Source organism: Daldinia childiae, assembly GCF_008694065.1.
Source record: "Daldinia childiae strain JS-1345 chromosome Unknown Scaffold7, whole genome shotgun sequence".
NCBI lineage: Eukaryota > Fungi > Ascomycota > Sordariomycetes > Xylariales > Hypoxylaceae > Daldinia > Daldinia childiae.
Window position 1 is genome coordinate 1,266,719 of NW_022984648.1, and position 23,888 is coordinate 1,290,606.

Consider the following 23,888-nt stretch of genomic DNA (forward strand, 5'->3'; position numbering starts at 1 on the left):
TGCTCCTTTAAACTAGAGCGCCCTGCCTTGTCATGTACCCCCAGTCTATATTAAAAAGGATATCTCGCGCAACGCCGGCAAAACGCCTTCATGCTCCATTATACCTAGCTCTTGTGCCCGGAGTACTATAACATCGGTATAGTAGACCGGGACGGAGCTGCTTTCTTCTACTCGTTTCCCTTCTAAGTTGCCTGCGCCGCTCGCCACTGTTGGCAACGCAAATGGCTACTTTTGATGCACCTTCTGGGTACCCTCTAAGGTGTTGGGTACTTAAGTCGAACCGAGATTGTATATACCTCTAATATAGATTATACCATATTCTGTAGATCCGAATTTCGTTCAAGGGTTGCTAACGTAGCTCCTCGCACGTCTCAAATCCTGATCTTCAGAATCGTCTTCCCTCACAACGGGGCCGATGCCCTCGCTCGCGTTGGCGATCTTCTCGTCTTCCTCGCCGGCGTAGGCGTACTTGCTCTTTTGCCGGATGCGCGCGCCGTAAGTCCAGAACAGGAACGGGATACCACAACATGCAAGACTGATGAACGCGAGAAGCGTGCTGGCCCACTCGTAGCCTAGACGCGCGTACATCTGGTTTGTGAACAGGACGACGGCTGCACCCCAGAACGAACGGATACATGTCTTGGCTGCGAGGGCGGACGCGGCTTGGTGCTGGTATGCGTCGACGAGGTAGTTGTTGGCGCTGTTGTATAGGAAGATGAAGCCGAAACCGACGGGGAAGCCGCCGAGAGCGGGGCCGACCCAGATGAGACGGGGGTACGATGTCCAGGCGAAGATGAACAGACCTAGCGGGATGAACCAGCAGGAGCACATCATGGGGATAAGACGTAGCTCCGGCGGGGGGAGACCGTTGTGTTTAGCGATGAGTTTTCGGTAGTGTGCGTTAACTAGGGGGGCACAGATAGCCGAGCATATGACACCGACAGCTAGGGGAATGCTATTGGATCTAAGTTAGCGATTGAACTGGGAGGCTAAATAGGGGTTAAGTGTCTACTTACAACATAAGACCGGTAATACCGGCAGAGTATCCCTTGCCTTCCTGGAAGATGATAGGGAAGGCAACGAAGAACATGTACAGAAGACCGTATAGCACGGACATGTACAGACTGATTAAAAAGACAATCAATTCTCCAAAGAGAAGCTGGAAAGGCCGAATCAAGAAAATAGCTAGTCGTTCAGCGAGGGGTCGCTTGTCGATGTCTTCTTCTGTAACGTAGTCTGCTTGGCCGGTTTGCTCGCGCATCTTCTTGGCTCGCTTGGCTAGAATCGTGGGCGCGTACGTCTCGGGGACGGTGAATGTGATTAAGACCCAGACGATAAAGGCGAGGATCAAGTGGATCCAGTAAAGCCAACGCCAGCCAGCGGCATCAGATAGGAAACCACCGACAAGGGGACCAACTATGGTTATGTGTTAGCGATCAAAGACGCCAGAATAGGTCTGATTGTAAGAGTACTTACCAGCAGGGCCAATAAAGGGGGCAGCAGAGAAGGCAGCCATTGGAATACCTCTCTCCTCGGATCTCCAGAGATCGGCTAGGGTACCACCGACAAGCGTCATAGGCGCAGAGAAGGCGATGCCATCAATAGCTCGGGCGACTAGGAGCGTAGCGATGTTCTTCGCAACAGCACCGGGGATAATGAAGACCACGGCGACTAGTAATGTTGTTCCATAGATAATTCGTCGTCCATAGATTTCCGATAGCGGTGCGAATATCATAGGTCCTTTTTTGACTGTTAGTCGCTTTTTGTATTATCAATTGGTTCAGGGGCTTTCACTTACCGACACCGAATCCTACGACGAATAATGTGATACTTAGCAGCGCAACCTCGTCGCTGACGCCGAACTCTTCGGCTACGCCGGCAATGTCGGGCGTGACGACGCTGGACGAGAAGGCTACGACGAAACATGTTATGGCTACGACCATGGTGCAGTACCACTTATATCCCTTCGACCAGTTCTTAGGGTTCTCGGGGTCGTTTGGCACGAAGGTGACGAGTTTGTAGCGGCGCTCGCCATCTGGTTCCACCGGGCCGGGTATCTGACCGCTGGGTGTTTCTGTGGTGTATTCTGAAAGGTTGGCGTCGCCGGAGAGTGTTCGGTAGGGTAAGTTGACATCCAAGTTCGGATCTCGAATTGTCTCCTTGGTGGAACTTCGAGCTAATGGGTTTGTAGGTTTGCGGGCCAACGAGCCGGGGATGATTGACCCATACTTGACTTGATCGGCTTGGTCGACTCGATCGGTTTGATTGTTATTATGTTGTTGTATAGACGGGCCCTCCGTAGTGGGCACTTCGTAGGGGTCCATGTTGACTTATTATATCCTTATATCCTTGACGAATTTAAAAGGAAAGGTATCTCAGGATGTCACACGACGAGTGTGGGAATGTTTATGGATCTCTACCAAAGGCGCAAAGGGGGGGCGGGATCCATCCTTTATATATGAGAAGGACATGACCCTTGAGACTCTAGGCCAGAAGCCTTCGGGTAATGGATCGTCTGGTTGAGGGATCCTATTGGTTTACACGAGGTGGTAGGAAGTTTTAGAAGTACATAAGAGAAAGAACTGGATGCTGCCCGATGGCGGAGCCACCGAGATTTCCTATTAGAGTATATACCCATTGTTATGCGAGAGGGGATAGGCTAGTTTGGTTGTTGACAATGGCAAAGCTGTAAACCTGGTAAGGCTTAATTTGGATCACATTTTAGCTTTTTAGTTTTTTTTCAGGCGCGAGAGCGCGAGTTAAGTTAGATATTGGTAGAGGAAGGAGATGATTCGGCGAATTTCGGTGTTGCGAAGGATCCACAGGGCCGGGACCCACAAGGATCGGGGCCACACGGGGCTCGATTTCCACGGCCGGAACGTGGCAATTGAGGAAGTTGAAAGCATTCTGAGGTCAATTAGGAACCATAAACAATTGATAACTAAAAAAGGATCTACGTGATAGTTTACTTTAACAGCAAAATATCTCCTGTAAAAAAAACTCATCATTATGAGCAGACATTTTAAAAGCAGGGGAAAAGTGGCGTCGTAAGGGTTGAATCACATTCGATCATGGGCGTTTCTTCGAGCCGCAAATTCCAGGGGTCCCACTCTTTGCAAGCTTAAAAAGCTAGGGACCCATAGAAACAAAAATACAAAAAAACTCAATACCGGGCTTACTCGATTCGGTAAGACCCAAGAGAACGGAAGCCAGTCAATCGATCGATAAAGTCTCATTTACCGGTTTGAGGTTTCATTTTTCCCCTGTGCGACTCCGTAAGGGTTTTTGAACATTAGAACACTAACGTAAGATGGGATGCAGCTATTAATATGAGACGAACTGGCGGTTTTTTTTTTCAAGATTATTGTCGTCGACTATTTTTGCTTGTCTTTTCTTTTCGACATATACTCAAAAGTAGAAATGGTTCAAAACAAGTACTTAACGGTATCTTATCGACAAACGCAGAAACGGGCTGAACCGGTGCCGCTAACGATCTCGTTGTGGGCCTCTGATAAATAGGATGACGGGGATATGTACCTACCATAGCTATTACTTTTGTCGGTAATGCCCTAGGTTAGGTGATCCTTCTTCTTTACATGTGCTCCCAGGCTCCCTAATATTTCTACAGCAATATGACAAGGCTTGGCGGTTTAAAATACCTCTCTTCTCCAACAGCGACTTCGGGTGATAAACCATCAAAGAGAGGGTCTCCAAGCTTATGATCTCATCCACGCTTATTGTCTGCTTAAAGCTCATCATCATTACCGGCTACGTCTAGCACGTTCTGTCGATGGGCTAAGTGCAGTTACATCGTCTATGTGATATATACGATAGATCAGTGCGTTGCGTTGCTTTGGACATTCCTACATATGTCTAATACATAGACTATGTACAACTATGTACGTGGTTCACGACGCGCGTGTTTTTCGAGATCGATTAGGGCAGGGTTAAGGCATGGAAGCTCGAGCCGTGACATAATGGATCCGGTTAGCTAGCCAAGATGCAGTAGCCGATGGGAAGGGGACCCTCTTTCTTAGTGGTCTCGGCGACGCTACCTATTCGCCGCCGAAGCTTGTCAGAGAGCTTGTCTGGGCTTACCTAAGGGTAAAAGCTAACCCGGGAATAAGGGAAGCTTTATATCCTCGGTAATAAAGAGAAGCTTGGCTATCGTCAGGAACAACTTTTAATACACAACTACTCGCTTTATCATAAAAGTTCGCCCGCCCGGCTAACCAAAAAGCACCTCCTGGCTAACCACGGCGCTTCACGTACGAAAGAATACCCGACGAATTCCTCCTTTATAATTCATTATCGATAGTCTCGTCGATATCATTGTCCCCTACCTCGCGTTCTACGCTATGATATACCCCAAACCGGCTAATGGTTACCAGGGGATTATTATTATTATTATTATTTCAACGGGATTTGGCCATCACAATTCAAAAGCAGGACCTAGCTCCAGTACCGCCGTTAGTCAAGACGCTACGATATTTAACGATGTGGACTACCCAGGTATCGAGCCCCTTGTTAGTTGGGCAGCAGCGACACTAGAGTAGAACACGAGTGCTACATCTCATGTAAACGTCGACAGGTGGGTCGAAGTCTTTTTCAGATATGTACGAGGCGTGATCGGCCATCTTCCATTAGGAGCAGTGACTTCTAAAGAACGAGAATTGGATACCCACGTGGAGGGCTCCCTCCCCTGAATCTATATATGAGGTATGTACGCGGGACGCCGTACTAGGGTACGCCAACGGCAGAAGCCCACGAAAGATCAAAAGCCACGCAGAATTCTAAGGGTCCTTGGCGAGTATCTTATTATCGGGAATAGTGGTGTGATTTATCTATAAATACACACCCTGCTTGGAGATGTGGAACTGCTCTGCGATATTTACACACATGCATACATCCATCGAGGTGTCCTTTCGTGTGAACGAAAATAGGGGCCAGGGATACTCAAGGCCATAGGAATGCATAGTCTGCCTAGAAGCATCCATCTCCTCAACTATCATGCAAAACAATTAACCCAGTTAAGTACATGTAGGCCATGAGATAGTTCAATAGACCAGTTTTAACCCTTAAGTCCTTCCACCACCTATGGCTCCAAATCTTGGCGATTCCAGTATATGACCCGAGTAGAATACCTAGGTAGTCGTCGGCAACAAAACCAAAAAAAAAAGTCTCGGCAATTCGTTAAAAATTTAAAGAAGACCTGCTAGGGCTGAAATACCACGTAAAATCCGTGTTATAACCCGCTTAGCGTGTCTATCACTTGGATATTTCGAGCTAGGCTTGTAACTAGTAGACGGCTCTCGTGATAAAATCCAACAGCCTTCCTTCATCCCAGGGGTCCAATTCCAGTCTTGATCAGACAATAAACAGGGTTAAGGTAGTAACCAACTATGAACTTCGTCAAACTAGACCCCTAGTATAGTTGTTCATATTATTAAAGGGGCACACTAACATATTAGCATGAAGATTTACATAGTAGTTATTCCCGAATCTCTAATCTCTGGGATTACATTATGCATCAAAAACGCATCACGCGTGTACGTAGCTCATAGGTAGTTCAAACATTTTTTTACCATTTCATCATTGCTCTAGAGTTACATTACGGGAAAGAGACGTTTCGTAAGCAGAGGGGAGATTCAACGAGCCACGGGGACTGGAAGTCAAGTGTACATGGGCTCCAAATATAATACAATCCGAAATCCCTTATACACAAGAGAGCAACGCCAAGATTTTCCCCCATGCCAGCTAAGATAAAGCAAAGCCGAAGATGCCCGTTCTATCCCTCTTGCACACATGGACCAGCCCCTCCCTAAAACAGTCCGTGATCGGGTTTATTGAATGATTCGTGTAATAATGCCGGTTGCGACGGTTCGGCCACCTTCGCGGACGTTGACTTGCTGACCGACCTCGATGGCGATGGGGTGGTGTAGAGTAGCAACCATCTCGACGTTGTCACCGGGCATGACGGCCCTGGACCTGTCCTCAGCATCCTCGGGGAAGTGAAGGGCCACAGCCTCGTCGGCAGTTCGTAGGTACATCTGGGGTCGGTAGTTCTCGACGAAGGGGGTGTGTCGGCCACCCTCCTCCTTTGTCAGGACGTATAGGGAGACCATGAACTTGGTGTGGGCCTTGACGGTGCCGGGCTTGACGATAACCATACCTCGCTTGATATCCTCTCGTCGGATACCTCGCAGGAGCAGACCGGAGTTGTCACCAGCTCGGGATTCCTCGCAGGACTTCTTGAAGGTCTCGATATCGGTAACCTTGGTCTTAATGATCTCGGAACCCTTGCCGATCAGCTCAACTTCAGCATCCCTCTTCAGGATACCTCGCTCAACACGGCCGGAGGCGACAGTTCCACGTCCGGCAATGGAGAAGACGTCCTCGACGGACATCAGGAAGGGCTTGTCGAGGTCACGCTGGGGGGTAGGGATCCACTCGTCGACGGCCTTTAGGAGCTCATCGATCTTCTCGACACCGATTTCGGGTCGCTTGCCTTCCATGGCCATCAGGGCAGAACCCATAATGACAGGGGTCTCATCGCCTTCGAAGCCGTAGTGGGTGAGCAGCTCACGCATCTCCATCTCGACCAGTTCCAACATCTCGGGGTCCTCAATGGCATCGACCTTGTTGACGAAGACGACGATCTTCTGGACACCAACCTGACGGGCGAGAAGAAGATGTTCTCTGGTCTGGGGCATTTGACCATCGGAAGCAGCTACGACAATGATAGCACCGTCCATGTTGGCGGCACCAGTAATCATGTTCTTGATGTAATCGGCGTGACCGGGACAGTCGACGTGAGAGTAATGTCGGTTATCCGTCGAGTATTCGATGTGTGCAGTAGAAATGGTAATACCACGCTTCCTCTCCTCTGGCGCCTTGTCAATAGCGCCATATTCTAGGAAGTTTGCCAATCCCTTCTCAGCCTGTCTCTTCGTGATAGCAGCAGATAAGGTAGTCTAATTCAAGACAATTAGTTAGAGTTGGCGGGGTAATCTAGAATATATATATAGATATATAATTTAATATCGTGTAATTTGATATACGCTCTCAACATACCTTGCCGTGATCGACATGACCAATAGTACCAACGTTTACGTGAGGCTTCGTCCTCTCGAAGACGGCTGCGTATGAACGGGTGATGTTGAGGGCTGCGGCTACATTTTGCTGTCGCACAGCAAATTGTAACGGGTTGGCGATGCTGCCGGATCTGAGGGAGTGGCGAGAGGCGCGCAAGAATGGCGCCAGGGTGCGCGTAAACGCCGACATGTTGAATTGATTTTACCCTGCAGCCGAAAAAAAGAAAACCAATTCACACGGAAAGAAAGGGACTGGTGATGAGAGTCGTGGAGGGGGGGGGGAATAAAAGGACCAAGCGATATTGAAGATTAAAAAAAAAGCTCCCACCAGCTGGAAAAATTTCATTGGAAGTTGCTACGTCGTGTTGATTGGCTACTTAAATCCACAATTCCTTATCGTATCATTTTTTATAGAGTATCTGTACTTGATAAGAGGATTCTTTGGGCTAGAACAAGAGACTTCAGGTTCCATATTTGAAGTACCCATACCGATTAAAGTTTATATTGATGCCCACATTCTCGGAATTTAGTCGCAGCGCCATATATGTACTTAATGAAGGGTGTAATTGAATACCATTGATTGGTCAATTATCTTCTAGTATACAAGGTTGCAAGGTGACACAACATAAAAAGAGTCTTAAGAGCCTTAAGAGATATGACAGAAACTTGTAGTTATCTTATATCACGTTCCTATATAATATCAAAGTCCGATACTTCTCCATATTCTTGTACTGTCCATGCTCTCTGGCCTTCTACAATAGCATTCATAAACTCAGAATCGAATTCCGCCTTTTCAATTTCTCGTTCAGGCACAGCTCTCCATTCAACCCAGTCTGTCGCCTTTGCTCCCTCGGGAGCTCTAAAGAGACCTACTGCAATACTAAGCACCTCGCTCTGTTCCGAGGGGTTCCTGTCTTTATTTTGGAGGAATACCATGGCGCCACAGCGACCACAGAATCCCTTTGTGGTTTTCTCCGATACCTTATATGTCTTCATTGTCCCGATGAGCAGATTCGGCGGCACCTCCGGCTCTAGCGAGATCCGCGGGACCAAAGCCCAAGGCATGAAATAAGCGCTAGAGAGCCGCCGAGTTTCTTTATCAAAATCTAGATATGCTTTCCATTTCTGCGGGTTTCTTGGTGCGATACATCGGCTCATAAACTTGTCGTTCCTTACTACGTCTGACGGCCTTCCGATCGTGAAGGAAACCCCGCCGCACTGGCACTCCACGCGCAGTCTCTTCTCGCCATCCTCGCCAATTTCGAGCTCATTATCGGGCGCGATATCACGGTCCACGGTGAATATCTTTAAGTCCTTACTGACCGGGCTCGAAATCCAGGATATCAAGCCGCCGTCCCCGGGGGACTTTGGAAACGCTAAAGCCTTCATCTCCCAGAAGCTCGGCTCGTCAAAAAGCGCAATGTCTGCGATCCACTGCATAGCCCAGGGCTCGTAATGCCCATTATGAGTTCCGCAAGTGGGGCAGAACCAACGCTGTCCGTGGCCGCCGGGACCGCTGCCCTGGGCCTTGTATACGGACAGGTTGACGGCGCCGTTGGTCCACTCCGGCGCCACGCCCTGCGTTAGCGAGACGTGGAAGCTACCGAGAGTGCCGTGTGAGTATCGGCATAATGTGCATGAACAGATATATGCGTGCAATGGTAGACTCGAAGCTGGGAGTAAGACCGAGTATTGTATGTTCCCGCAGTGACACCTCGCCGTAAATGTATGTGACTCTTCTCCCGGCTCGGCTGTAGCGGCCTTGTCACGGTTGAAGAAGGTGACGAGGAACCCTAATGTTAACATATTTGCTTGAGTAAGTTGGATGATTTATCAAAGCTTGCTAATGGTGAATAGGTTAAATGCTAGGAATCTCAGGCATCTTAATAAATCAATTGCGAGGTAAGTGTTGGGACCAAGACTCGATCCATCACTGCCAACTTTATTTCTAAATCCTCGTAAACGTATACGCAGCCAATAACATGCAATGTTACGGCGGTGCAATATGTACCTAAGGCAAGGGATGTCATCTGAGGGGCCTCTCTACAAGGGCGTATCGTTTTCACCACGAAGGTAAAGAGTCATGGACATTATGCTAAAGAATGCCTTTGTATAATATATTTGACATATCTTATCCTCAGCTGAATACGTAACAATTACTGAAGTCTAAGTATTTTCTGGTATAGTTCATCGAAAATTAAAATTAATGGAGTGGCGCTGGATTTATACACTTGTAAAAGCCAAGGCAGGATTATTTATCATGGCACCAACATGTCGGGATGTGGCCCTAAGTCCCGATCAATGGCCTTTATAGCTTACTACAGCTAGCTTGCTGCTCCTTGTTCATGAAAGCCAAGTTATTTAGATGCGCAGTCCGGAGCGGATTTCGGTCTCCGAATTGTTGCTGAGATATCGTAAATTCGACAAATCGGTTTCGTAGGTGGTGATAAGCCTCCATGATCTTCAACTCCTCAGCTGTCTTTCCAACTAGTAGTTCACTTTCGCCGTCGGTTTCCAACTGGGAGTCACCATTCGAGTTTCGCATTACAGCTATATCATTAAGCGACTTCCAAGGCTTTTCATGGCATTCACAAGTTGTCCATTCGCCTTTATCATCCGAGTCGTATTTTGGTACGGGCGGCACAATTCCGCGGTTAAGATATGCTTGGATATGTCCTATAGTGCAGAGTGACATGCACGAGATGGTACAGTGGCCTTCTCCTTTTTGCTCTACGAGGCTCGCTTCTGAAAACTTGCGCGCCATTTTTAGAGCATGGTGCAGAGGCGTAACAGGGTCGAGATGATTCGATAGGAACAAGACGGGAAAGCTGGTTTCAATGGGTTTTGGTTTATGAATCGGATGGTCGTCCCATCGCATCGGCGGATCTTTTGCCTCAATTTCCCACCTGCTGCAACCTAAATTGAGGTCGACACCCATCCACTAAGATATCTGTTAGATATTTCTCTGGATATTGAGACTAGGTGTTACTTACAACATCGGCGAATGAGGAATATGAAGCCATCTTCTCAAAACGCCTCTGAAGCGCGTCGGAATCTTCATCGAGCTACTAGATGTTAGGATTGTCCCTCAAGAAGTCACTGGAGGTTAAATAAATCTTACCTTATATCGCTTGTCACTACACGCGATTACCTTCTGAGCATCATCTGGCCATTGAGGTAGTGTTAAGTTTTGACACAACATCCCCGGCGCCGGATTGGCTACCATCTTGTCAAGTTGGTTGTCCATGAAGGCTTTAAGAAGTATAGCCACGGAAGGGAATATAACAACTGGGTAGTATAATGCTGAAAATATGATGAGTTTGAAATCGCCAGCCGTTATCAAGACGGGCAAATTTGAATCCGAAGGCAAGACAATCGCAGGCTCTTTCTCCAGCCAGTTCATGATATAATCAAAGCGTGCCTTGACATCTCCGGGGTTGTCTCCGAACCGATAAAACTCACACTTTGGTCCTGCCTCAGCACAATAAGTAAAGAACTGTTCCCATATCGCATCAGCATCAAGGATACCGTCTCCTAACATCGGGCTGACATATTGGTCGGCATCCACAACGCCATCTAGAATAACTCGACCAACTTTGTCTGGAAACATGGAGGCAAATGTGGCCCCGAGGAGTGTACCGTAAGAGAAACCCCAGTAAACAAGCTTCCCCTTGGTACTATCATTGGACTCTATTTTAGAGTTGATCTGCGTTTCATCTACAATCTCTGATTCTTCCGTGGACTTGGCGTCGGAACCTGATCTCCATTCATCCCAAGCATGAACGATGGAGAGCATATCTCGCGCTACATTCGGAGTATTGGAATACCGGAAGATGCTATTATCCCCCTCAGCCTCATCCCTTCTCTTACAAAGCTTAGCAAGTGCTCTTGACCTAACGTCAAGCTTGTCGAGTGCGACATTGCTTGAGTTGACGAGACCGATGATATGACCTGATGCAATCCAGGCCAGCCGGTTCATCAAAGCAACATTGCGTCCGTCAAGCCCAAAAGAATCATTAGAAACTGCGAAACAATCCGCCTTAGGCGTAGTAGCACCGACTCCACGTGGATCGAAGCCGATAACGTCACGATCTCCCCCGATGACTGCTTGGAGCGCTTGCGCCGAAGACAAGGCGAAAAGAGCTCCGCTACCTCCGGGACCACCGGGATTAACGAGTAGTGGTGATTCCGAGTAGGATGATGGGTCATTAGTACGGTTAATACCGGGCTTTAAGACCAGAGCTATGTGCACTTTCGGATTGTCCGCCGACTGGTTTAGCGGTCGGTGATAATCCATAGGTACGGTCAGCCGAGCGCACTTGAACCCGTCACCGTATATCGCAAAGCACGGCTGCCAGATGAGCTTCTCGCTCGGTACGATCTATTTCATATAGAGACGGCCGTGTCAATGATCACTCTATTATAGCGAGTTCGCAGTATTATTCAGAAGAGCTTACACTGGACCATTCTGTCCATCCATCGGGAGGCTCTAGCGGCGCTTGACTTCCCGGGTCCGGAAGGCGGTAGCCGTAGTGAATCGGGCCATGTCCGAAATGGCCAACGATTAAAATACCGGATATGACGGTTAAGACTACCGCACTCAGACGGCGCCAACCCCAGCTTGGTTCATTTCGAGGTAATTGAACAGCTGCTCGGTCATCGTCTTGCTTTTCCCCTAAGAAGGGCGACATGGACGATTTCAAAGACGTCATATTCTCTTACGTCGGCGATTGCCCGCGAAAAAAAAGCTGATGACTTAGGTAAATAGTCCAGCCCATAAAACGGTTACGGATATCTTATAAATACACTTGAAGCTGAGAAGCAATTGACAAAGTCATAAGGGTCATTATTTACATACCTATGATTGAATAGGCAGCCACCGACCAAAGTGGTACGCAAGCTGAAGAAGTGGGATTGCAGCTCGCGTATGGATCTTCAAATTATCCAAGGTAAATAGACGCATACGTAGGATTGAGATGCAGCCACTGTGCCTCTTTTTGTATAACTCGGGCTGTTTGTCTTGGCCAATGACCTCTGCATCTCAGCTCAATCAACTCTCAAATCGGACATGTAAGAAACTAGCCTCATGCATCATAATAAAAAAATATTAGAATTTACGAGGCTGGGCTTCCCTAAGACAAAATGATATTAAGTAGTTTAATTGGGATTTTGGGATGTTGTAAACCAAAGACGTGCATCTCCAGGTAAATACATATGCAGAGCACTGTTTGCAACGCCACATTGAGGCTAAATTGTGTGTACGCTGGTACGTCCAGTACGTCCCAGGTTTACCCCAATTCCCCACAGTGGGCGATATATCTTAGTAATATTGATTCTTTTTATTCTGTAGACTTAAACAGTCAAAATAGTGAACACAGCATCAACTTATACAAATTATTCAACTATCCAAGATATGGCATAAAAAGGAGTCTTCCGTGTGTTACTTCTCATTACCTTAAAGAGAGGTATCCAAACTAAGTTACCTAGGTACGTAGTCGTTTTCATTGGTCAATTCTTTCAACGCTATGTCTTAGCTTTGCTTCATCGTTGGTCTCGATGTGGAAGTGGATAACCTACTAGGTTACTCTACTAACCTAGCTGATCCGACTTTGACTCACTTGGCGGTACTCCTTGGTATGAATTAAGCTTCCCATTACCAAAGATCCCTTTTCGTCCAGACGTCAATTACTTTTCTTAAGGTGTCAAGTCTCACGTTTCCGTCAAGTTTGAGACGATACTAATAATCTTCGATAACTAGGGGTTTCTTAATAGTCTAGACGGTATGGATAATAAACAAAAATAGACACGGTTTGTATGATCTACGGTTGATAATATATGCCACTAGGTAATACAATTCTTCGACTTGCCAATATTCGTTACCTCAACTAATCTTCAAAAGCAACTTTTACTGTCATCTCCGGGCCAAAATGTTACTCAATTTTACAGGTCGCCATTTTGTATTCTTGGCAGTATTAGCCATCTTCAATGTTAAGTCAAAGCGTCTGGAGGCTTATCTCGATCATCGCTAGCTTCCCCAAGTCGAACGAATCAGTGGATTACGCGGCGGAGAAAGCTTGTTAGTCTTGGAACGCACTGGGCGCGGGGGCAGATGGGATCCTGGTCGCTTGGCAGGTCTCAAGACCCAAGATTGATACTCATCTCACACATTCGTCTTTTGCCTCTTACTATGTATACTATGCCCGTACCCTCCTAGTCCGTCGCATTGACTGACCTACAGCACTTGGCAGGTTCAGCCAAGAGCCTCATTGTTACGCACTTAGAACGGTCATAACTGCATCCGTGATCTTGTTTCTTTCGATCCCTGTCCACCAGTCACGTTTCGAGCGTTAATAACGTTGTTTGGTCTCCGCATCTAATGGCGAACAACTAGCCTTGGTCCTTGTCTACGAAGAGATCTCTTCACTCCGCTAACTTGATACACAAAACACCTTGCCAGAGATATTTTTAACATAGATGTCGAAGAAGAAACACCTTGGCACCGGAGGAGAATGGGTATCCCATGTCGTTCACCTGCCTCGGCCGCTTGGCTTTCGAGGTCCCGACTCGATAACTTGGAATTGCCGATGATCTAGGATTCTCAGTTGTCGACATATATGAAGGCCTTAGTTGGCCCCGAGATGTTGATTTGGAGATACTCAGCTGTGCTCAAGTCGTCGTCCGAACATTCTCGTTTTCCGGTCTCTTCCTTAATTTTTATTTGCAGATTAATTCTGTCATTGCCTTCTTTCGCTGGTCGCCGCTGGTCGTTTTATACTACTCTAATACCTATTTTCACTATTTTATATTTAAAGCATACTCAGCCAAGATAACCCAAGAACATCTTCCAAGAAATATTAGCCAAGATGGTCAGCTATCGTATGATTGCCGTTGCCGGCTTCCTCGCCAGCGTCAGCGCTCTTCCTCTAAACATTAACCTTGGCGCTTATTCCCCTGCATTGTATGTACTAGCCTGCGCACCCGCCTACCTGGTTATTCTAGATATCTAATCAATCTATAGGGTGGTTGGTGATGGTGAGATTTCATTCGGTGGAGGTCAAGATGTGACGAGCTTGATGAACGCCTTGGAGGGTGCAGCAGTTAACGCTGCCGCCGGGTCGACTGGAGGCGCCACTCAAAATGCTGCTTCCGCACCTGTAGCCGCAAGCAGTGTTGCCCCGGTGGACGAAGGTGGTGTTGTGGCCGCCCAAAGCAATCCGAGCCCCGTTGCCGAGACTCCTAAAGCCCCCGAAGTTCCCGAAACCCCCGAGGTTCCTGAAGCTTCTGCCGCGCCTACTACTACTAATGTAGACCCCAACTTGGAGCAACAAGGTGAGTTATCTATTGATATTAAGCCTTCTTTAAAGGTCAAAACTAACAAGATTTAAGCTGCTCAAATAACAGGCCTACAAGGCATGGGAAAGGAGATCGCCCCTCGAGATTCCGAGTCTCCCAAGGCCAAGCGTGATCTAGCTGGCTTTGACAGGGCTCTTACATTTGCCGAGGCGGCCTTAACCAAGGGACCCTTGATCCAACTTGGCACTGGCGAGGGTGGTGCTGGTGTCGGTATCATTGTTGATAACAATGGCGGCACTGTTGGCGAGGGTGCCAGGGCTGCTGCTAAGCGCGATGAATCTTCTTCGCAGCCGCGCCGACGAACCAAGGTCACCCGCATGTATGTCAAGCGCGGTGTCCCTGCTAGTGAGTGAACCCAAACTTCAACTCTTACTCTCGGTACTACATAGCATACTAACTAGCACCCTGTTGAAAGCTATCCAGACATCTAGTGGATTCGAAACTCGCTCCCTCCCTATCCCGAAAGTCCCAACAGTGGCCAAGCGAGAAATCTCTTCTTCCGATACCATCGATGCCATCAACCTAAACGTGGATGATGCGCAAGGCTTCACGATGACGTTTGTTGAGACAACAGAAGACGAAGACGATGCCGCGATCGATGAAGCGCAGGAGTAATATTACGGTTATAATGTAACAACTACTGTTTGTTTGCTCTCCGTCTATTACATTTGCACAGCGGCATTTTTCATCGTTTTTCTTTTTTGATACCATGTATGGGAGTCCAGGGGCAGGGGATTACGCTTGGGATGATTCACCATATACGTGCGGCATATGTTTCCTATTTAATTTTTGGTTGCGGTGATCTCTCTGGTGCAAGAGCGATTGCTTAGGTCTATAAAATATGTATTACTCGGTAGTATAGAAAATTCAAAACGACCGGCCTGTTTACTTGACAGGTCGAGACCGGATGAGAAAGATGTGTCCTGACGTCGATTTGGCTAAGTGTTATGGTGTTTTAGACTTGTATAAAGCCGTAACTCGAATTAAGTCGCTCATGAAGAGAATTTTCTAATAAAGGGTGCTGAGGCTTCCTGGCAATAAGGAGTCGATCTACTACCTACCTCCCCTGTATCACCACCGCATTAGGCACACATCAAAATGCCTCAAGTAACCAAAATGCTTACATTAGGTACTCTTGACAATGATGCGATACTCAAATTACCCCCACAGGAAGAAGTATACGTAATGCACGAAAGAGCGGGCGTTTCAACACGCCGAAAGCTGCGACAGAGCCAAGATGTGATAAGAGATTGCCAAGAGCCTCACTGATTCCTTTACTGCACGACAACAGCAACTGCCGGGCTCCACATCGGATAATACCTTATAAACTCGAGGCTTCGTATAATTAGATGCCCCTTTATTACCCTTAGCTCTAGATACCAAACCAGTCTAGAACTCCCTCTTAAAACCCAGCCAACCTCTACCCCATCTAATGATCCCACCGTCCATATCCCTCATTTTTCTGTTTCTGCCTCGTGTTCCAGCCGAGCTTGGCGCTGATACTCTTGACCCAATCCTCACTTCTTCGTCCTTGAGGCTGGACGCTGGCGAACGGGAACCGACTGGCGCTAATAGTTACGTAGTCGCCGGGGAGGAGTTCGACGCGTTCGCGACCATCGAAGCTGGCCCAGCTGTTGGTGCGCGCGTCGTACGGCACTCCGATGCGCAGCACGATCGTATCTGGTAAGATTATAGGCCGGAACGATAGCGTGTGCGCACATATCGAAGTCACAAGCATTACCGGGTTTTCTGGATGGCAGAGCGAACCGCCTGCTGCGAGATTGTAGGCTGTTGAGCCCGTAGGCGTCGATACGCATATCCCGTCTGCGAGCACAGATGTGAAGTGTTCGTCATCCCCGAAGATTTCGGTATTGGACATTGCTACCGATGATTAGCTTCGGGCCAGTTCGGTTGATGAAGTTGCACGTAAGACTTACTTGGATTCGGGCCCCTATCCACCACGATCTCATTGAGGATCTCATAAGTGCCGTCTGGTCTGTGAGTATGTTCATCATCCCGCTCTTTACCGATGAGTTCCTCTATAAGATCTCGCTTGCGATGATCCCCTTTCTCGTCCACGTAGTTAATTTGATCTAGTTGGCTCGATTTCTTTTGACTTCTCATTACTGTTCCCTCAAATCGTAGACGCAGGCTTACTGTTACACCGTCTCTAAAGGCTGTAGAAAGTATGTCCTGGTACTCATTGAAGTCGAACTTGGTGAGAAATCCGAGACTACCCAGCGAGAAACTAAGTACTGGTGGTACTATTCGTTGAAATAGCCAACTAGCATACAACACTGTTCCATCACCTCCAAGGGTAATAATGAAGTCAAATGTATGTGGTCGCACATGGCACATCTTCTCGTTCCAGTAACGTAAGCGGCTGTCCAATGCGCCTTTCGGAGTATTGGTGTCCATCTGACCGGCGTCCATATACTCTTGGCGAAGTTCCTGTAACAATCCAGGCGCATCGAATCCTTTGTTGCTCTGCAGGCTTTCTTCCACGTAGACAGTATACCGAACGTCCCTATCTTTACTAAGGAGCCATTTCGCAATCTGTCTCGTCTTCGGTATTAATTCATGGTCATACGCTTTTGTTAAGAGGAAGATGCTCCTGGCCTTAAACTTGAGCCTTATATTTCCTAATCTTCTACTAAGCTCCCGGACCCCCCAGGCCATATCGGTCAGCTGTTTTTTTGTAAGTAGTCGACTGTTGAGGTTCTGATGATGATCTAAGCCAGTTTTGCCTTTTTTGACGGCTTTCCTCCATGCTTTCTCATCAACTTGTCCTATATTATTGCTAGCATCACTGTCCGCTTCTGTTGTAGATGCATGCTCAGGCTGGCTAGCAGCTTTCCCTTTAGGTTCGACGTATTCATCCAGGCCAACTTCGTCAGTGATTTCCTCATGTTTATGCTTATCATGATTTCGGTTACCACTTTTGGGCCGATCATACCTATGGCCCTCAAGAAATTGATGTACTAAACATTGAGTTGCCGATGGCCTAGATCTAGATGTCCCGAACTGGGCTGTGGTTGCTTCACTATGTATTAAAGAGCTTTTCCTCCGGTAAGGATTCCCTGAATCAAAAGTAACCTTCGCAAAAAGAGATTAGAGGTATTTTCGCAAGATTATAGATTATATTGAGAGACTAAACGTACCTCAACTGCGTTATTATCATCATCACTAGCGCTAGAAAACCTGTCATCATTATATTGGTTTTCATTCGCGTCTTGCGAGTGATCGACACCGTCGCCTATCATAGCTAATGCCAAGTAAGGAAAAAGAGAAAGCAATTAAGTAAAATATTGCAAGAACAACCCACAGCCTTAGAAATTCCGGTTCATTTGAATTTATATACAGAAATAAGGTTTATTTGAAACACACCAAATAATCCGTGAGAGAAAGCACCGTAAGTCATTGCGTCAGTGCCGGTCTTAAGGTTCCACTAACACTTCAGGTTAGTAGCAAAGCTTAGTTATCTGAATAGGGTCTTACTAATCTGCTAATGCCCCGCGATAAATCTTATCGATTATCTATTGATAAGATAAGATTAGATTAGATCACCTATCGTTATTTCTATCGGCATCCTGTTGCTCCTAAATATTTGTTTAACGTTCAGAATCGCTAAAATTGATACGCATTTTTTCGCAGCCTCAAACACTCCATTAAGCTCGGTTTGCCCGACTCGCACGAACAGCCGAACCAAACACATGAATGTTATTATGATACATCTTCGGGCAGGTATAGTGAAGTGACATACTGACTGGCGTAGCCATAACACCTCCTTCTCCGCCGTGAATTGGTTCTGAAATATATTGATCTAATAGACGTAGTGTTCTAAGAGCACCGAGGCACAGCATGATAATGGGAACACATGGTTAGCTTTTAATACAAGCGCTATTGTCTATTAATTGGCATTGAAACTGAAATATTGAACAAAATTAAGAGAAAATTGCTTTCGGAAGAAATAAGGATATTGTTTCACAAGTCATCTTTGGGTTAAGGGGTTCAGAACTAGCGACAAAGACAATTCAAGTCAGGGGTTGGCACAAAAGTGGTAAAACTCGATTGGAAATTATTATTAAGCAACCAAATTTAGTTATTATTACTTGCTATGCTATTAGACTGTCGTCATGTTACTTAATTAGAGTCGTTTCTTTACGAGTATTTATTAGACCTATCATATTATTCTACGAGGTGTGTATCCCTCTCCGGTATGTACTTCACAACTATATGACTTCTCCACTACTCTTAACCTCTAACAACGGAGATGTACTTGTACAGGGATTAGAGACGTTGGGCAGAATGCACACATCAGTAGAAAATTTCAAAAAGAGGATAGAGGAAAGCACCAAAAAGAAGCTCCAGTTAGTTGTGTGTGAACCGCGCAACGAGGCCAGCGGACAAGATTCAGAAAATAACACAAGAAGGCCAGTCCCAACAGAGGGCCCTCGGCAACATATATGGGTGGAACATATGGAAAAGTTCAGGCATGCTCTGATGGACATACATCGATCATTTATTGATAATAATATGGTCTTTGAACTTCCACGCATGAAAGTTGGTGCTCTCTTGATTTCTAAAGTTTTTTATTTCACACTACCCAGGGTTTCTAACAGTACTGCAATTTCCGGGTAGCTCTAATCGATGACGGAGTCAATATGACCAAGCTTGATCAGTATAAGCTAAATGGTAAAGAACTGGTCGACATAACGGGTGCGAATTACTGCGATCGCCCTTGGTACGAGTCAACTGATGACGAACACGGTACATTGATGGCAAACATGATACTTCGAATAAACCCCTGGGCGAAGTTATACGTGATGAAGCTCAAGTCTTACCAATCCAACAATAGACGAACAATATATCCTGAAAGCGCCGCCAATGCTATCCTAGGTGCTATTGAAGAAGATGTGGACATTATCTCTATGTCATGGTCCATAAAGGCAATGGCTAGCAATCAAGATAATAAGGAGGGTACGACAGAACCGATTGCTATCGGAAGACTGCGCGGAGCTATTGACGAAGCAAAAAAGAATAAAATCATCATGTTCTGTTCGGCCAGCGACAATATTGGGACTGCGAGCAAAGCCAACCTCCCCTTTACGCAAGCACCAAACTATATTTTTCGCATCGGAGCAGCCGATCACCTAGGCCAACCGGACGCCGCATCAGAGGACACTTCCGCAATAAATTACTACTTTCCCGGAAACAAGGTTGCTGATTCCTGGAACCCCCGTTCACTCAAGACCGTGGAGTACCATGACGGGTCGTCCATCGCAACAGCTCTAGCAGCTGGCCTGGCCTCACTTATCATGTACTGCGTTCTAATAGTCGAGAGATACCGAACAAACTACCTGAAAGATGAAAAGAAATGGCCTAGCATCCGTAAAGCAATTAGAATAAGAGACAATCTAAAGAGAGCTTTGGACAACATCGATAGCAGCTCGTGGGGGGGAGACAAGAGGTATCTACCGGTATGGGACATCTTTGGGAAAGCAACTACACGCATCAACGAAGCAAAGTCAATAGAGGATATGCTGTACGAGCTTGAGGTGTTTGTAACGAAGCTTTGTCATAAAGTCGAATAATATTTGCTCGGCTATTGGCTTGGACAGATTTCTTATCAATTGCAACTGGTTGCTGATCAATAGCGTCAGTGCTATGAGTAATTTCGCAGGATAAGTATAAAAAGAAGTCACTATTTATTGTTTAATCAAGTTTAGGTAAAAAAAGATTCCTGAAAAGGGCTGTTTATTTGAAGATATTCGCACATTTGCTTGAATCAGTCATCTATTATAATATGGCTCAAATTAACCCCTGAATCTCCCGGAGTCCCAGGATCCTCTGAACCTATACTCGTCGCCCCAGTCACGTCTAAGTGGCGAGCGTATCTACCTATTTAACTTAAAGCTATTCCTACATATAGGATGCCGTTATACAGCTAATAGGCACATAGTGGATGTATGTCAACATACCGCTACACCACTAAAAGGTTATTTGATAATAGATTTTATTTTATTATATTGTATATATGTCGGACAGATATTTATATCTGACAATATATAGGGGGTAGGGCGAGCCTTCACTATATTTTTTATTAGTGCCCATGGTTCGAGCGACGAGCTGATACTACTTTAGTTGGGGATTGTTTGAGGGGGTTCTTATATCGTACGCAATCGTGAGACTGACATATTTCTCGTTATTGGTTACGAGTTGAGTACCTGTATCCAAAGTGGTTATCGGGCAAATAAAATAACTTATTGACTTACGGTCGCTATGGGAGTCATGAGGTTGCCTAGCAGGTTAGACAATCTCCTGATTTCGTACCTTAGGTACCTAAGCCAGGCATAAATAGGAACCTTGTAGCATGTTACGAGGATATTCTAGTTCTCTAAGACATCATCATCAATACATACAACCTCCCGACTTCAACCTCGTGGTAGTTCCATATATGCCTAGGTAGATACCCAAGATACCTAATCTACCATGGCTTCTCGATCTCAACCCGACTCCCATGCGACCCCGTCGACCGAAATGGTGTACCCTGCCAACACGCCCGGAAGGCAGAATCGCATTCTACTAATGAGCATCATCTACGAACTACGCGACGAGATCCGAAATATGGAGACGCGTTTAAATGCTCGCTTCGAACATCTAGAGGCTCGTATCGATCAATACTTTGATTACCTAGAGGCTCGCATCGAGAGTTGTCGCGATGAGCTGCAGGATGATATCGTTCAATTGCGCATAGCAAATGGTACTTTGTATCGCAGGCGGGTGAGTGCTGACAATAGTAGCTTGCAATGGGCTCGACTATTCTCCTTGATAACTAATTTATTTACCGCAGTAGTATTAAGTCTGCTTCCAAGACACTCAGGGATTTGACTGACGGACTGGCGCGTGGACTGGCACAGCCTCCGAAGCGCAAATGGTAAGACACGATGCCGGAATTGATAATTACTATACTTACCTTACTTGTTAGATTCTTCTCGTTGCGTGCCTGAAGTTGCAGAGGAATACATACCTACCTACCTAGGTAGCTTACAGAATGTTGCGGTGGTCCGTCCACTACTCAAATTAGGTAGCTGAAAATATCACGACTACGCCTACGCACTGATCATCATTTATTCGGCGTCTTCGTAATGTATTTAGTTATACAACTTGTGATATGCTTGTAGGAACCGCTGGTGTCTCTTCTCTCCGTGACCCTATCTTTTTGAATGCCTAATAGTTGATGCAACATCGGGGTAGAGCCATCACACGGCTACTAAGAAGGCTTCACTAGGAGCATGTGTGCGTGTGAAGTCAAATTAAGCATTTTACTCTAAGTAAATGGAAACTTTAGGAGGTGGTTATATTTAGCAAAGCTCGTTATTAGATGAGATGTTATCGGAAGAGGATATGAAAGGGATATGGTAGAGAACTGCTGAACAATATCTCACCACATCTATCTGCTGCGCCGTCATCGCGTATGGTACATTCGTAAATGTATAGAGGTAGTGTAGGTGCAAGCGTAAAATATCTGCATGGATTCAGCCCTATCGGCTCACATAACGATACGTTAGAATAGACCACTGAGGCTCGTTGTCAATGTCACGTTGCGTCTCCATTCGTATCGATATCCAGTAAAGGAGACTGATTGCATCAACTGATGATGCTCAGTCAAAATCTTCCGAAGTAACTGCATAATATCATAGCGTGAAATTCATTTCGTTTCTCCATTAATAATTAATAACATATTATCTGCTATGCGCATGGAATATTTTAAGCAATGCCGACTTTTCACAGGCGAAACCCCTGGGAATAATGGAAAAAAATTACGATAATGACGGTGCCCAGAAGATATATGCTATGTAGCTGTTAGAAAGAAGCTAATGGGAGATCCGGTAGTGATTTTAGTGATGTCGGACGGCAGATGGAGATGCTAAAAACAGCGTCGTACCTGTCCCCCTGTCCCCCTGGACCAGCCTCATTAGCTGCCGGCTAAGCGCCTTTTAGCGCATCTCCCCGATATACCATGTATTAGGAAACCCCACAAGCGCATTAGGTAATAATAACCCCTAACAGAACCTCATTTGCTGCTAGACACCTGACATGACGTCGACAAGACGTGATACGGGTAGAAAGTACGTATACGTATATGTTAAACTCCTGACGGCATACGAACTAAAATCATCCATTTACGATAGACCAGCGATGCGACCGGCTGTTAGTTAATCTTCAGCCCTTTTAAAGTCCAACTTAAACAAAGCGGCTCACATCAGCTCTAAACCAACCGAATGACCCGGCATTACGGCGCACACAAATATTACCAACCTTACCTTAGTAGTATGTGCCTATTTTAAGTACCTAGAGAATATCTAACAAAACATCTCGTAGCCATGTAACCACATGGTACGCGCATCAAAAGTAAAAGACCCTTCCCGCTGGGTCTGGCTTAGTTGTATGTATACATATATTTTACGAGGCGGTGGAGGAACCGAACTGAACAACCTAGCTTAGGTAGGTTAATACCCGCGAGCTGCGCTAAGCAAGGCGGAGCTGAGCCCCCTTTAGCGAATACCGCCATCTTCGCTGCTCGGGCCAGTTAATTCGTGTCGATCACTTCGTATTGATGGTACTGTACTGTACATTAAGTAGTTTTCCGAGCAGGAATATCCCGAGTGGGCGGATTATCCGCAAACAACGTGCTGGGTATGTGATGAGTGATGCCACGGCTAACTGGGTTTTCTTCTCAAAGGGGGCGAGGGGTTGTTGTGATATATAAGAGATGATGGTTGCCCAGGCTGGTAGGTTGATATTTTGGTTTCCTAAGTAACAAGATAATTAAGTTCATCTATACAAAGTAAAGTCATCATAATTCCTAATAACATCCTCTACCCTTTCACCTAAACAACCTCAAACCAACCAATCCTCTATCATCCAACATGGTTTCCATCAAGTCCTTCCTCGCCACCGCCCTTGCGGCCCTCCCCCTCTCATCCGCCTACATCACCAACATCGCGGCTCCCGCCTCGGCCAAAGCCGGCTCGACCGTCACCGTGACGCTCACAGCCGCCATCTACATCCAGAACTGGGATGACTTCGGCATCGTGTGGGGTCTAGCGCCCGAGGCCTGGGACTGCGGCGACATTGTCTGCATCGGCCGGCGCGTCGCCTACACCTCGCTGTTCCCCGACAACGAGCCGCAGCCCGGCAAGTTCACCATCGACGTGCCTATCCCGGAGTCCTTCACCGCTGGTGACTACAAGCTCGTTGCTGCGATCCCGTATCTCGTCGGCGTAAGTACTCCCTTGTTCTCTTCTCGAGAATCATGACTATTTTGAAGTTTGTACAAAGACTAACATATTACACAGGCTTCTGGCATGACCCAGATCCAGAGCCACAGTGCCAACATCACCATTGAGGCTGCTTAAGGCGGTGATATCCGAGCTG

The 23,888-nt window shown here is 46.5% G+C and overlaps 7 protein-coding genes across 7 annotated transcripts; 3 read left to right on the forward strand and 4 right to left on the reverse strand.

Moving 5' to 3' along the window:
- Nucleotides 1-339: 339 nt before the first annotated feature.
- On the reverse strand, nt 340-2,324 carry GL218_06636 (uncharacterized protein; the record flags this gene model as incomplete). Its single annotated transcript, XM_033583360.1, has 4 exons — nt 340-955; nt 1,017-1,416; nt 1,477-1,740; nt 1,799-2,324. The coding sequence occupies 4 exons, from the start codon at nt 2,322-2,324 to the stop codon at nt 340-342; spliced, it is 1,806 nt and encodes a 601-aa protein (XP_033433551.1).
- Nucleotides 2,325-5,843: 3,519 nt separating this feature from the next.
- GL218_06637 (Elongation factor Tu, mitochondrial) lies at nt 5,844-7,284 on the reverse strand (the record flags this gene model as incomplete). The annotated part of the gene is made up of 2 exons (XM_033583361.1): nt 5,844-6,974; nt 7,075-7,284. The coding sequence occupies 2 exons, from the start codon at nt 7,282-7,284 to the stop codon at nt 5,844-5,846; spliced, it is 1,341 nt and encodes a 446-aa protein (XP_033433550.1).
- Nucleotides 7,285-7,784: 500 nt separating this feature from the next.
- On the reverse strand, nt 7,785-11,806 carry GL218_06638 (Tripeptidyl aminopeptidase; the record flags this gene model as incomplete). Its single annotated transcript, XM_033583362.1, has 5 exons — nt 7,785-8,887; nt 9,414-10,035; nt 10,088-10,159; nt 10,216-11,475; nt 11,552-11,806. 5 exons carry the CDS (start codon nt 11,804-11,806, stop codon nt 7,785-7,787), a joined length of 3,312 nt encoding a protein of 1,103 aa, XP_033433548.1.
- A 2,151-nt stretch (nt 11,807-13,957) lies between these two features.
- GL218_06639 (uncharacterized protein) lies at nt 13,958-15,062 on the forward strand (the record flags this gene model as incomplete). Its single annotated transcript, XM_033583363.1, has 4 exons — nt 13,958-14,052; nt 14,113-14,423; nt 14,496-14,792; nt 14,863-15,062. The coding sequence occupies 4 exons, from the start codon at nt 13,958-13,960 to the stop codon at nt 15,060-15,062; spliced, it is 903 nt and encodes a 300-aa protein (XP_033433547.1).
- Nucleotides 15,063-15,876: 814 nt separating this feature from the next.
- On the reverse strand, nt 15,877-17,710 carry GL218_06640 (putative kinase C1B1.02c; the record flags this gene model as incomplete). Its single annotated transcript, XM_033583364.1, has 3 exons — nt 15,877-16,328; nt 16,385-17,543; nt 17,609-17,710. 3 exons carry the CDS (start codon nt 17,708-17,710, stop codon nt 15,877-15,879), a joined length of 1,713 nt encoding a protein of 570 aa, XP_033433327.1.
- A 1,401-nt stretch (nt 17,711-19,111) lies between these two features.
- GL218_06641 (uncharacterized protein) lies at nt 19,112-20,041 on the forward strand (the record flags this gene model as incomplete). The annotated part of the gene is made up of 1 exon (XM_033583365.1): nt 19,112-20,041. One exon carries the CDS (start codon nt 19,112-19,114, stop codon nt 20,039-20,041), a length of 930 nt encoding a protein of 309 aa, XP_033433450.1.
- A 3,339-nt stretch (nt 20,042-23,380) lies between these two features.
- GL218_06642 (uncharacterized protein) lies at nt 23,381-23,869 on the forward strand (the record flags this gene model as incomplete). The annotated part of the gene is made up of 2 exons (XM_033583366.1): nt 23,381-23,734; nt 23,810-23,869. The coding sequence occupies 2 exons, from the start codon at nt 23,381-23,383 to the stop codon at nt 23,867-23,869; spliced, it is 414 nt and encodes a 137-aa protein (XP_033433328.1).
- Between the last annotated feature and the right edge of the window lie 19 nt (nt 23,870-23,888).